The sequence below is a fragment of the Talpa europaea genome (assembly GCF_964194135.1).
Source record: "Talpa europaea genome assembly, chromosome: 12".
Lineage (NCBI taxonomy): Eukaryota > Metazoa > Chordata > Mammalia > Eulipotyphla > Talpidae > Talpa > Talpa europaea.
In genome coordinates, this window is record NC_140079.1 from 39,691,880 (window position 1) to 39,705,505 (window position 13,626).

At 53.4% G+C, this 13,626-nt stretch overlaps 1 protein-coding gene across 3 annotated transcripts in view; it reads right to left on the reverse strand.

Annotated features, from left to right (window-relative positions):
* Positions 1–1,647: 1,647 nt before the first annotated feature.
* Positions 1,648–13,626, reverse strand: part of DOCK6 (dedicator of cytokinesis 6) — a 40,340-nt gene continuing 28,361 nt past the window's right edge. For all 3 annotated transcript variants that reach the window (XM_084250965.1, XM_084250964.1, XM_084250963.1), the window contains 22 exons: positions 13,480–13,619; positions 13,223–13,392; positions 11,348–11,508; positions 11,045–11,227; positions 10,620–10,746; positions 10,292–10,376; positions 10,071–10,167; positions 9,828–9,962; positions 9,349–9,501; positions 9,035–9,193; positions 8,803–8,903; positions 7,743–7,935; positions 7,526–7,669; positions 5,542–5,673; positions 5,442–5,456; positions 3,946–4,071; positions 3,759–3,848; positions 3,259–3,495; positions 2,874–3,017; positions 2,684–2,790; positions 2,213–2,374; positions 1,648–1,767 (listed from right to left, as the gene is read on the reverse strand). In XM_084250965.1, coding sequence (XP_084107091.1) covers positions 1,725–1,767; positions 2,213–2,374; positions 2,684–2,790; positions 2,874–3,017; positions 3,259–3,495; positions 3,759–3,848; positions 3,946–4,071; positions 5,442–5,456; positions 5,542–5,673; positions 7,526–7,669; positions 7,743–7,935; positions 8,803–8,903; positions 9,035–9,193; positions 9,349–9,501; positions 9,828–9,962; positions 10,071–10,167; positions 10,292–10,376; positions 10,620–10,746; positions 11,045–11,227; positions 11,348–11,508; positions 13,223–13,392; positions 13,480–13,619 — 2,904 coding nt within the window. In that variant the 3' untranslated portion in view covers positions 1,648–1,724. The remainder of the gene's footprint in view (positions 1,768–2,212; positions 2,375–2,683; positions 2,791–2,873; positions 3,018–3,258; positions 3,496–3,758; positions 3,849–3,945; positions 4,072–5,441; positions 5,457–5,541; positions 5,674–7,525; positions 7,670–7,742; positions 7,936–8,802; positions 8,904–9,034; positions 9,194–9,348; positions 9,502–9,827; positions 9,963–10,070; positions 10,168–10,291; positions 10,377–10,619; positions 10,747–11,044; positions 11,228–11,347; positions 11,509–13,222; positions 13,393–13,479; positions 13,620–13,626) is intronic.

Genomic DNA, 13,626 nt, shown 5'->3' on the forward strand with positions numbered 1-13,626 from the left:
CCGCCCCAAAGTCCGGGCGGAGGCGGATCCCGCCCGAGCGGGGAGGGCGGGGCCTGGGGGTCCTGGCTAATGGCAAACAGCTGCGGCTCCCCGCGCCCGCCCAGCCGCGAGGCCGAGGCCCAGCCCGGCCGGACGCCGGGCCGCCTTCCCGCCGCCGGGGCCTGGCCGCGGAGGAGCGCGAGGGGCATCAAGGGGGAGACAGAGAAGGACCGAGATGGTGGGAAGGGGCCGCGGGGTGGCGGTGCTGGGGCAGAGGGGCAGGGAGAGGAGGGTACGTGCAGGAGGCGAGGGGGTAAGAGAGACAGGGTCAAAGACGGGGAGCAGGCGGGGAGCGAGGACCGAGACTCTCAGCCCAGAAAGTTCGCATAGATGGTGGAGTGGAAGGAGCCGCTCGGCAAGACCAGCGGGGGCGCACCCGGGGCTGGGAGTGGGGGCCACCGGGGAACCCCAACCAGACTCGAACCCCGGACTCGGCCCTGGGTCGTACTCGCCTCGCGCGCTCGGCCGTCGCCGTCCCCGCGTCCCGCAGCCCGGGCGTCCTCCGCGCGCCGCCGCCCGCTCGCCCGGCCCTCGGCGGCGGCCCCGCCCCGCCCCGCCCCGCCCCCTCCCGGGCACCCCGCCCCTCCCGCCCCTCCCGCCCCTCCCGCCCCGGCCGCGGGGGCGGGGGGCAATGAAGACCCGGGGGGCGGGTGGGGACCGTTCAGGACATTCACCGGATGGCAGGTAGGGGTGTGTGCGCGCGCACGTGCGGGGGCCGGGCCTCGCGCCCCGGCACCCTGGGTCTCCGAGGCAGGGTCCCTCCAATGCTGTCCTCCCCACCCGGCTGCAGCTGGGCCGCTGCAGGGGGTGAGGGGCGGGGCTGGCCGGGGCCCAGCGCTGGGAGGGCGCGGAGCTTGGGGCGCGATGGCGGGGCACCCCTCCCCCAGCCTGCCCAGCGCTGGAAGCAGCTCGGCGCCGGCTGGTACACGGTGGCGTGAGCAACACGGGGCGGAGAGCGGGGCTAGGTCAGCACGCGGCTCCGCGGGCCAGGGCCAAGGCTCCACGGCCAGCCAGAGCTGGGCTCCAATCCCAGGCCAGCCGACCCTTAACTGCCGGGTGCCTCAGTTTTCCCATCTGTAAAACAGGGCCAGGAATGCTGCCTACAGAATAGTACTGTTGAGAAGATTCATGAAGCTTGAAGCAGGGAGGGGCCTAATGGAGGTCCCTCAGGCAAAATAACCCACACACACAAAAAGCAAAAAAAGGACCTTAATCTGGGCAGTCTTCCTGGGAGTCATTTTGTACAGGGTTGGGAACTCAGCAACAGTTTGATAAATGTTACTATTATTCCTCCTGTGCATGAGACATTGTCCTTTGTGTGTTGCCTTCTCCACTAGAATGTCAGCCCCACAAGGGCAGGAATTTACATCTGTTGTCCCTGTTGTGTCCCTAGCATACAGATGGTTCTCAGTGTCTGCCCAAGGTCAGGGTGTGAGGATAGACTGTACATAGGACCAGCCCCCAGGGATCACACCACACAGGCTGCTTAGAAAAACCATTTTAAATAAAAAAAAGGTAAGAAGCATCAGTGCACATAGATAGGGACAGACAAGGGACAAGGGCCCAGCCCCACATGCAATGTGGTCACCCCATGTCCAAGTAGATAGTGGGGAGACTCCAGGAAGACACAAATAGCTGAAGCCAGTGTGCTGGTTCCTCTGGGTGTGGCTTCAGGCCCTACGGGCTCAGAGGTCTGCCTTCCGGAAACTTGCTCTGTTCAAGGAGTTCCTAAGGGAGAAATAAGGTGGGTCAACATGGGCAGAGCCTCCCCTCCAATTCCGTAGTGTTCCCAGCCCTCTGCAGTGTCACTCCTCCTTCACCAAGTATCCTTCTAGGGTCTTCCTTGCTCCTTTCACATCCATTCTGATTTGGTCATGGATTCACAGATTCTCTCTTAGAATTCATCATCAGAGATATGAATCATGCCCATTTTATAGATATGGAAACCGAGACTCAGAAAGATGAAGTCGCTGGTCTGGGAATTGACCCACCAGGATCTGCTATGGCTGTTCAGTGCCTGCAACTGTGTACACATCTGCGCATTCTGTGTACGTGCTTGTGCAAAGCTGCAAGTGCAAGCGCTGATGTGTACGCACATAACTGCCGGAATCCTGTGCCTGTCTTTGCTTGCCTCCTCTTGCCCTCTCTGGGGGCTGGAGTCATGGTCAGGCACCTGAGGTTGGCTACAGCAGGTGCCAGCAGCTGGGGCAAGCGCTGAGTGAGCAGGGGCTGCAGCGCCTCTCGGAGGCGGGAGTAGTTGCGCTCCAGCTCACGGTGGTACTCCTTCTGGTCTGGCCCAATCAGAGCCTTGTTCTTCCGCAGTGCATCCTCACACCTGAGGGTTAGATGTAGGAGATGCTCAGGGGCTGGCACTCGGGAAAGAAAGCAGAATCAGAGGTGGGGAAATTCATAAGATGGGGTCAGGACATCTAAATAGGGGGTCAGATAGGTAGAGAAGACTTAATGGGAATGAGAAAGGCAGGAGATCCATAATGGAGATCAGGTGTAGTGAGAGGCTATATAGGGGGGGTGGGGTGGGAGGAGGCCAGGTTGCTAGACAGGTTTTACTAGGGGTCAGGTGGCAGACAGCCATAATGGGGGGGGGGGCTGGTCAAAGAAGCTGTGATAGGGGGATCAAGCCTACTTCTTGCAGAAGTCTTTGAAACAGAGCCGCAGCTTATTGTGATGCCTGAAGAGCTTGGGGTCTTCTGGAATCTCTGCCAAAAACACCTGGGCCACCTCCAGGGGACCCTATAGGATGACAGGGGCTCATGAGGGAATCTGCATGACTCCTGGGGCACCCTTAGACAGCCTGCATCCCCCACCGGCCATGCCTGGTTCACAGTGGGCCCCACAGAGCCCTGAAGAACCATCTGCAGCATCTTGGCATCAGGCGGGTCCTGCTCAGTGGCAAAGGCCAGCTCCCTCGTCTTCTTCTGCATGTCCTCAATAGCCACCTCCACTGGTGTCAGCACAGTCTGCAGGTAGGGAAGGGGTCCAAGAGGCTGTGCAATAAACGCAGTGGAGGACTTATGCCTGCCTGGGTCTGGCAGGGTGGGGGTAATGGCTCAACTATCTTTGTCTGGCTCTGGGGACTTTGGTCTAGCTCTGTTCCAGCCTTGGGATGGCTGGGTCTGGGAGTAGAGAACTGAGCCTGGAGACTGGGGCCTGGGGTACCTGGGATACCATGATCCTGGAAATCATGAGGGCCTCACTCACCTCCTCCCGGTGGCACACACGGATGCGAGTCTTGATGTAGGGGAAAGCATGGTCCGTGCTGAGCAGCGTTTTGCGTTTGTGCTGCTCTGGTAGCTCCCCATGTGCGCGCCCATCGGGCGTGAAGGGCGTGCAGAACAGGAAAGTACGAAGCCCATAGTTGCGGTCAAAGTAGGTCACCCGGTCCTTGAGCTCATAGGTGTCAAAGTGCGGTTCCACATATGTGATCTGGATGTAGGCCTGGGGCACAGGGCTCCTATGTGAGGCTCCCACAGTCCCAACATGCATACACCCAGGTTTGCCAGCCTCCCCACAGAGCCCTCCCTGATGAAGGAGATTTAAGTAAGTCTGGGGATTCCCAGGTTTCTCTTAGTCTGGATATTTGGGAATGTTTCAAGGGCTAGGATTTCAAATCCCAAAGAGAGATAAGCTTTGATATTTCCTGGAGAAATAGCATTTGAGGGTCCCGAGGAACTTCTTGGAGGATGGTCAGGAGTCCTTACCTTATGTGGGTCGAGCTTGCTCTTGTCCACAGGGTTTGAGTCTTTGACAATCTCAACCACATTCTCCCCAAATCGTTCTGTGTAGAACTCCTAGGAGACATGGGGCTGACTTGGGGTCACAAGGTGCAGGCCCCGTTCCATCCCAGGGCAACCTAAGCCCTACCCACCCACCTCTACCCAGACATGCCTCCAGCCGGTGTGAAATCTCAGCCAGCTTTGTGATAGACGGCTCCTTGTACACAAACTCCTGCTCATCCAGGTCTCCAAAGTGGGTGCCATAGAAGCCTACTCGGAAATAGGTCCCAAAAACGCGCTGCAGCTGTGGGAAGGGGCATTGTTGTCCTAGGAAGCTGCTCTGGGAGGTACCCGGGCACCAGAGACACATGTCCTCCGGCCCCACATGGGGAAGAGGTTGGCATGGGAATGAGACTCTGGGAACAGGTCGTGGGCATAGAGGACCCCAAGAACATCAGGTCATGGGCACAAGCAGGGGCATCCTGAGAAACAGATGTCTGGACGCAGATCACTACCAGCTGGCCATGCCCCTATTCTCTCTCTCCAGCCTATCTCATACCTCTGCCAAACTTCATTCTCATTTAAAACAAGTCCCTAGTTTCTGTTTTGCCCTCTTGCCCCCATGCAGTTCCTCAGTCTAGACCTCAGCATGAAATGAGGACCAGGACTCTACAGCTCATAGCTGTGACCTCAGTTTCTACAGGCTTGGTTATACAGCAGGTGCTCAATAAATGCTTGAGTGACTCTGGGCAAACATGACTGTCTCCTGCTGTGGGACAGAGGCTCTGGCTTCCTTGTTCCAGGGCATCCCATACCCCCAGCCCTAAGTTTGGAAGGAGGGCCCCACCCCTCATATATTACCATCCATGGAAAGGAAGTGGGGAATCCATGTTCACTCACCAAGGCAGATCCAGGTGGGGTGGGACAGGTATGAGGTGAAGGAGGGGGAGGGGGAAGAACAGATACACAAAGTCACAGAGAGGTCAGAAGTCAGAGTCCCGGCCCCCACGGTCCTGTTTATGCTGCCTATGAGAAACATTGCTTTGGCAGAGGCCAGAGATCCAACAAGGGGACCTGCCTGCTCCACCCGGCCCTGATGTTGCCCTCCCGCCTGGGCTCTGGGTTTCTGCCATCTTTGGCCAGAAAAATTCTCCCCAAACTAGGAGAGGCCTAAAAATAGATCTAAGTGTAGAGAGGCAGGAGAGGGGGGGCATGCATTAACTGGAAATGAAGAGCAGAGATCCTGGGGGAAAGATGGAAAGACAGGGAGAGAAAAAGACTGAGAGACATAAAGAGAGTGAACAAGATGGGGAGAGACAAGGACAGGGAGAGATGAAGGGAAAGAGACCAAGAGATACAAGGAGATAGAGAGACAAAGAGAAACACAGACAGGGTGTCAGGGGGAACCCCTCCCAGGCAGTGACCAAGCTGGCCCAGCAGAGGGAGGGGTGTCTCGGGAGAGCTCCCAGCTGGGTGAGTCACAAGCTGCCCTCAAGATCTGGGGTGGAGAAAGAGAAGGGGGCGGAAAGGGGGACGTGGGGGGTATAGTCATCAGCCAGCGCCTGGCCTTCAGTGGGGCAGCTGTGCTCTTTTAGCGCCCTCTGGTGGTTCCTGACCTTTGCTGACCAACTGTCACTGGGGTTTCAGAGACAGGTGGGGTTGACTCACCTCCCAGCCTGAGCTCTGTGGGGGAGAGAAAGGTCTAGATCAGCTGAGTTCTGGGGGCTGAGTCCAAGGGTCAAGTATAGGGCAGGGTTCCTGGGCCCACCTGGTGCATGATCTTGGTGAAGGCCTCCTGTAGTTTGCCATGCACGGCAGCCAGCTTCTTATAGTCACGGTGGGCTTCCAGGATGGGGATGAGGGTCTTATAGACCTCATTCACTGCCTCATAGAGCCCGCCCTGGGGGGTGAATGTGAGGGGCACATGAGGACTCCTCATGGATAGATCTAGCCACCATCGATTCCTCCAGGAAGCCCATCCTGAACCACCCTTGCCCCAGATGGATTCTTCCACTGAAGTTTTTGTCTATGAGATTCTCACAATGTGGTAATAATGACAATATTACTAAAGAGGTAGGCATCACAGGAAAAAAAAAATCTCGCTGGATTTTTTTCCAGGGGAAACTGAGGAAAGGTAAAGTGACACCTTAGGAACACAACGGGCCCAACACAAGCCTGAGGGCCTTTTGAAACAAATCGCAGGTCTCCAACATACAAACATATTTGCCTTCATACAAACATGAACATGTGAGGGGAGAGTACTTGGTGTAAGGGTGTGGCATCTGGGATTTAATTTAAGCTGGAACTTCTCTGTTGCATGAGGAATCACTGAGCTCTTGTAAAAACACTGGGGTGCTAAGGACCCTGCATTTCTAACAAGCTTCCAGATGATGCCTACCCTCAGTATGGAGGGTTTAAAAATACTCCAGGGCCTTCCTGATGACACAAGGGGTTAAGTCTCAGCGCTATGAGGCTATCCGCAGCCACTGCAGCACAAGTTTGATCCCCGGCCAGGGAGCTACCCACATGGTGCAGCAGACCTCTCCTGTCTGGCCTGCTGCTCCCTTCAGTAGTGTATTTCAGTCAGTCCACCTGTTCTGTTCCCCACTCTGTCTCTGGTGAATCCTCTCACCCCCTGCATCTCTGGCCTATACCCCAGCTCTTGTATGCATCAATAAATAAATCTTTAAAAAAAAGAAAAATAAAAAATAAATCTTAAAAAAAATAAAAAAAAATAAAAATACTCCAGTTGGACATCACATTTGGTTTTATCAACTTGTGAAAATTGTGATTTTTGTCTTTTGTAAAAAAAAAAAAAAAAAAAAAGCAAAACAAAGCTAAACACAAAGAGGAGATAAAACAGTAAATAGAGGTGACTGAATTTAAATGTTCAGTAGGAGGCAAAGGTGACACAATATTCTTGATGTGTGCTTGTAGCTTTCTGTAATAAAATTGTTTTAAAATAATAGCTAGGGCCTCCCTGGTGGTGCAGCAGTTGAGCGCTGGGCTGCGAAGCTGCCCGCAGCCTCTGCAGCGCTGGTTCGATCCCCGGCTGCTCCCCGGCTACCAGAGGAGGGTCCCACATGGCACGCAGACCTCTCCTGCCTCCCGCTGCTCCCCTCAGCAGTGTACTTCGGTCCTTCTGCCTGTTCTGCTCCCCTCTCTGGCTCTGGTGAATTCTCTCACCCTCCCGCGCTTCTGACTGTACCCAGTGCTTGTATAAATAAATAAATAAGTCTTTAAAAAAAAAAAAAGCTAAATATTGGGCCTCCTTGGTGGTGCAGGGGTTAAGAGCAACCTAAGAAGCTTCTGCAGCCACTGCAGCATGAGTTCGATCCCTGGCCAGGGAGCTACCCACATAGCGCAGCAGACCTCTCCTGACTCACCCGCTGCTCCCCTCAGCAGTGTATTTCAGTCAGTCTGCCTGTTCTGCTCCCCACTCTGTCTCTGGTGAATCCTCTCACCCCCACACCTCTGGCCTGTACCCCAGCTCTTGTATGCATAAATAAATAAATCTTTAAAAAAAAAAAAACAACTAAATGTTTGAAGGTTTACTATATCCAGGCCATGGGTCACAATTTTAAGGGGAGAAAGGCAGGTAATGGGGGCCTCTGAGGGTTCCAGTTCTCTCCACATGCCCTGCCTGGAAAGGGTCCAAGCAGCTTGAGTCTCTAAGAGCGGGTATCAGCTGTCAGGTGATCCATGAAGCCGCCCCCACTGAACCTGAGTCCTGCAGCCACCCAAGGCCTCACCATGGTGAAGTAGGCAGCCGCCTGCTCCAGAAGTCCCACCAGCCCCAGCTCTGTGAAGTGCTTCCCGGAACAGAAGCCCTCCTCGTCGGGTGACAGGATGTCATCAGAGATTGCAGACTCCTCCAGCACGTTGGACGAGATGTTCTGGGGTAGGACATGGTGTCAGAACCTGGTCCCCAACCCAGACATGACACCCCCTTCCCACCTGGTGGCTTACCTGGAAGGAAACGCAGCCCACTGGCAGGTGCCGGCTGTCCTCCAGCAGGGCCAGGTATTCGGCCACCAGGGCAGCGGCGTGCACCATGCACTGAGCAGCCTCTGCATGGTTGCCCAGCTCAGCATGCTTCCCTGCCATGTTCTGTAGCCATGTCAGTCGAAGATCTGGGGAGCCTTGGTAGCCCCGGGCAATCCTGGCACCCAGGTGAAGGGGCAGTGAGGAGAAGAGGGGCTCACTTTGCCTTCCACTACCTGCCCGACTTATTCATCCCTTTTACTTGTTACCTCACCCATCTGCCATACTACCATCAACCTCACCAGTACCCCATTCACCAGTCCATCCCCTCACCTGTGTCCTCAGCTCTCCATCCCCTCACCTGTCTATCCCTTCATTTGTCTCTTTACCTGTTATTCTATTCATCTGACTTCTCATTTGTCCTTCTACCTGTCTCCCACTGACCAGTCTCCCCACCTGTACTCCATCCACATGTCTCTGTACCTGTCCAGACCTTCACCTACTCCCCTTTCTGTCCAATACCTCATCTGTCTTCATCTGTCCATCCTCGTCCCTCTTCCTCTATTCACCTGTCTCCTCACTTATCCATTCCCTTAACTGCACATCCCTGTGCTACTCCAGTGTCATTCTATCACTTGTTGTTCTGCTATCATTGACATCTGGAGCCACAAACTGTGCCCTATTCACTGGTCCTCTGCTCATGCACCAGTTCACCCACCACCCAGGCCCATCCCTATGTTCCCCCATCCTCCGTGTCTCCATCGCCTGCCCCCTACCTCTCACACCCTAATTTCTTACTATATACCCCTCACCTCTCCTCCCATCACTTATTCCCCTGATCTGTAATCCGTTCAACTGTTGTTAGCACCTCACCTGTCTCTCCCATCTGCCCCACTCACTTGTCCTTGTTTGCATCTGTCATCTTAATCTGTATGTTCCTCTGCCCTTTGTGTATCTACTCATCTGTCCCACTCACTACCTACTCACTCTCCCCTGACCTGTCTGTGGGTACGAATGGCTGCAAGTACCACCTGGCCCTCCTCACCTGTACATGAGGTCTATGAGCATTTCTGGGTCCTCCTGATGTTCCTTCATCTTCACTGTGTCCGTCAGGATCATATGCAGGTTGAACATTAGGTCCTGGACCTGGAGTAGGTGAATGGCCAGGGGCCAATGAGGGCATTGGGAAGTGAAGAGCCAAGGTGATGGGGTCAGGCCAGGTGGGTGGACAGAGACCCAGGTGATGAGAGGGGTGGGGCGGGGACCAGTGGGATCACCTGCTCGGCAAAGGTGCTATCCCGCAGCCCCACATCCTCCTCTGCATAGGTAAGGATGGTCTTAAGTGATCGTCGCAGGTGCTCTTCACTGAAGTTTTGAGTTGTTCCCACCAGGGACGAAAGCGACATGGTCACTTGCATCTTCACACGGGCAAAGTTCTGTGGGGCAGGGGAGGGAGAGCAAACCCATGGGCCTTGGAACCTCACCTCAGGGTCTGTTCGCCCTGATGACTTCACCTCTCTCCCTGAGCAAGACCCCCTTGTTGGCCACCCTCCCCAAGCCTTGTATAAAGCGTGCCTTCAGTCCCCCTTACATTGCCAATCTCAAAATTCTGGCGCATGAGAAGGTAGAGCGAGGCGCTGGCATGCGTGCGGATGGTGCTGATGCGGCTGCCACAGTGTCTCAGGAGCCTCAAGCAGAGGTCAGCACACAACTCTGTGTCCTCCTCGAACAGCAGCTCTGGAAACTGCCCCCCAGGGATGATACAGACACTGGTCAGTCCCTCCTGGGTCTGGCTTGCGGGGTCCCCAGAGGGGATGTGAGCAGGGGGCATCTGCCCTCTGGCTGAGCACGGCCGGCTTTGTTGTCAAACCTGGATTTTAGCCCTTAACTGTGTGACTCTGAGTGAGTGACTGTCACTTACAGCCTGAGTTTCTTCCTCTGTAAATGGTAGCTGAGGAGTGTCATGGAGTTGCTGAGCACAGAGTAGGTGCTCAATGATGGTGTGTGACCGTGACTCTAGGAATTGTGGTTGTAACAAAAAAGGAACAGTGGTTGTTGGGTAGTGCTCACCTTGGACACCAGGGCCCGTTGTGTGGCCAGGCCATGCTGCAAGAAGAGTGCACTCTGGGCACTGCCCAAACTGTACAACACGACCTTCAGGACTGCACCCAAGATACTCTCCCGGGCCTCTGACAGCATCACTGTCTGTGGGATCAGAAATCCAGCTATCAGAGACTGGGGCAGTTACAGTCAGAGATCACCAGGCACTCTGGTGAGGTCAGAGGTCAGGGAAGATATTGGATCAAGCCCTACCTGCACAATGATTTCCAGTGTGTCCAAAACCACCAGGCTCACCTCAGTTGCCAGGTTCCCATCTACCAAGGCCTCATGTTCTATTTCATCCTTGGTTCTAAAGAAGACAGGAAGGGCTTGGGGACTCGATCCCACACCTCACCTCTCCCCCTTCCTTGGGTGCCCTCAAGGGTACTGATTCTCTGATCTGACCCCAGAAACTACCTCCTGCCCACACCCACTTGTCAATACGGTCTGAGGCTTGTCTCCAATGTGTGATACTCTTCCGCCAGCGCACGTTCTCCTGGTTCCCAAACGGGCTCCTCTCTGAGGTGTAGGCATGCGACCACAGATGTGTACAGACAGAAGGAAACACATGATCATGAGGAATGCGTGGGCACCAAGATACACTGTGTGGACAACCCAGAGGAGGCAGGGTGGAGGGATGCTTGCTGAGCAGCACGCAGACGTGAGGGATGCCGTGAGCTGGACAGAGGGGAAGGGAAGCCCCCCACCTGGGGCCCTAAGACAGAGGTTCGGACCAGTGTGTGAGGAACACCTCCCTCTCACCTCGGCTCCGGCGCACCATCTCTTGTCGTGCTCCTATGGTGCCCAGGATGGCTTCCTCCAGGCGAGCCTTCATGTCCAGTGACTTCTTGAAGGTGAGGCTGTTGATGCGCTCAAAGGCCTTTTTCCCCTGGAAGGGCAGAGCATGAGTGCAACACCTGGGCGAGTCTAATTCACTTCTTCTGGCTCTTTTCTACCTCCAGGAACTTCTGCTTGAACACATGATTCTTCCCGTGGCAACTTCCAAATTCTACTCATAAAGTCAATTTTCCTTTTCCTCTTTGGCTTTGCACAAATCGAGTCTACCCATTTACCCTCAGGAACCATGCATAAAGATGTCCACCCCTCATGCCAGCACACTGCACCCCAGGGTCCTGTGTGCACACCCAGCCTGCCTCCTATCCCAGACCCCTGCCACACCTCCGAACCTTGTATTCGAAGGCAGCCAGGCAAAGATACAGCAAATCCAAGAGACGGCCCAGCTGAGGGAGGGCCAGGTCAGCAGCCCAGCGCTGTAGGAGGGCTGGCTCCGCATTTTTCAGCACCCATAGCACACATACTAGCAAGGTCCGGCTAGACTCAGCAGAGAGGGGACAGCCTGAGCGAGAAGCCTGGGGCCAGAGAGGAGATAGGGTGTTCCACATAAGATGAGGGCTGGCTGGTTTGTGTTATATATAACTTCTATTACTGGGTTGGATGGTGTCTCTGGGGACCAGCCCCACCCTACTCACTGTCCCTGGGCCTTGGGAGATGCTGGTCCGGGAGCCAGGCGCCAGGGGGCCACCAGCAATGGCCATGGCCACAGAAGGGTTGATGGTGCTTCCAATGTCTTCTTCTCCTTCTGTGTCTGAGTCTAGCATGGAGGCCAGTCTTGACCGTTGACCTGGGCCCTCTAGGGGGAGGTATGAGGGGAGAGAAGAATGAGACCTTGCTAAATGTTGTCTTTCTCAAATTTCATTTCTAAGGACAGGGAAGCCTTCCCAGATACACTGCCTCTCTGCCTCACCATGGTGGGGTCTCTAGTTATCAGCCAGAGATCACATAGACTTAAGACTAGATACATTCATTGTGCAGCCCTTGGTAAGAACCACAAAGGCCGGGACCATATCTGCTCTGGCCACTGCTATATGTTCAACACTTAGAATGTGCCTGATCCACACAAATAATAACTGTAACAACAATAATAAAGACTGCTGCTATTATTATAGTATCAATTGGTGCTTATATAGCATTTCCTGTGTGCCAGGTTCTGTTCTAAACACTTTATAAAGTATTAACTCTTCATTTTAAAAACAACCCTGTGCTAGAAGTACTTTTATCATCCCATTTTACAGATGAGGTAACTGAGACACAGAGAGGTTAAGTTATTTGTCTGGGACCACAGCAGGTAAACGGTGCAGCAAGGATTTAACCAAAACAGTGTGGTTCCAAAATCTATGATGAAAGTCTCACCAGAAGGAGGCGCTGCCAATAAATATATAATAGGCCTTACCTAGATATCCTGAAACAAAAGGTAGAGTGAGTCTAACTATAGCTCCAGCCCACTTCAGACCAACTCAATTGTTGATTGGGTTTAGTTTATAAGCCCCTTATTTTATCCATCTAAGAGAGAAAAGAGGTTTTTCTCCCTCACTGGGAGAAGATGACATTGCTTCACTCCTAAAAGTTCTTTTACAAAAAATTGTTTTTCCCAAAGAAGCCCCCAATATTCCAAGACATGTGAAGAGGCAGGAAAATATGTTAAGAGAGAAAAAGAGGCAATAAAAGTCATCACATAACTGACCAAATGTTGAAGTTAGTGAACAAGGACTTTAAAATAGAGATCAAGGTGGACCAAGATGTGTAAAAAGATGGAGAATTTCAACAGAAAATTGGAATCTATGTGAAAAAAATCAAACGGATATTTTACAATTGGAAAATATAACATCTGAAATTCATAACTCAATGGATGGGGTTACTAGAACAATGTATATGACATAAGACAGAAATAGGGAACTAAAACTTCAAAGTTCCTCAGCTGAAGCAGAGAGAGAAGTGAGGTGGGGCAGGGAATGGAAGACAAACAGAGCATAGCAGATACACGCGATATAATCAAAAGGTCTCACATAAGTGTAATCGGAGTCCCAGGAGGAGAAAAGAAAATGAGGCAGGAAAAAAATTCAAGAGATAACAACTAAGAGTTTCTCCAAAATGAAGGGATTCAACCCACAAATTTCGACCACTTTACATACCATTCCTCAATAGTGCCAATAAATGTGAATATGAGTGCATGAACAAAGGGCTATAACCATCCTTTCATACTGATGTTCCAAAATGTTATAATACCTCCCATTTACCATGACTGACAATATCCCAGCACTACAGCTGATGTCCACATAACCCTAGGAAGTAGTTGGTACTGCCACTGTCCCCATCTTATACATCTGACCTGAGGCTCAGAGAGGTTAATGACTTATTTGGGGCCCTATGACAGACTTGAACTTACCTTCTGACCCTAATACCCATGCTTATGCTTCTAAATATACTTTCCCACCTTAACTGACCTGAGCCTTGTGCAATCAATCAAGCCCCTCCATTATGACCCCATCCTGCCCTGGCCCCCTGACCAGCAAAGTCGTGCAGCCGTGGCAGTGTGTCCCGTGCGAGTGCCAGCAGTGGCAGATACAGCTCCGCGACACGGGCCTTCACGGTGGCCTCAGCATAGCGGGGGTCGGCGTCATGGCCACAGAGCAGGCTGTGGACTGCACTGATGGCTTTCTTGTGCAGCAGGGATGCCCTGTGGGGTAGTGTAGTGCTCAGGGCAGAGTGGATGCAGCTTCCAGACTTTCCCACTTGCCCTGGGGCTAGACAGATCTGTGCTTACCCCTCAGTTTCAGGTTCTAGAGCCAGAGCCAGCTCTGTCAGCAGAAGCCCAGCCAGGAAGTGCTGCTGCCGGAACGGCCCACTCAGTTCAAACATGCTTGTCACCTTGGGGTCTGGAGCCTGGCTGGAGAAGGTGGAACTCTGCAGA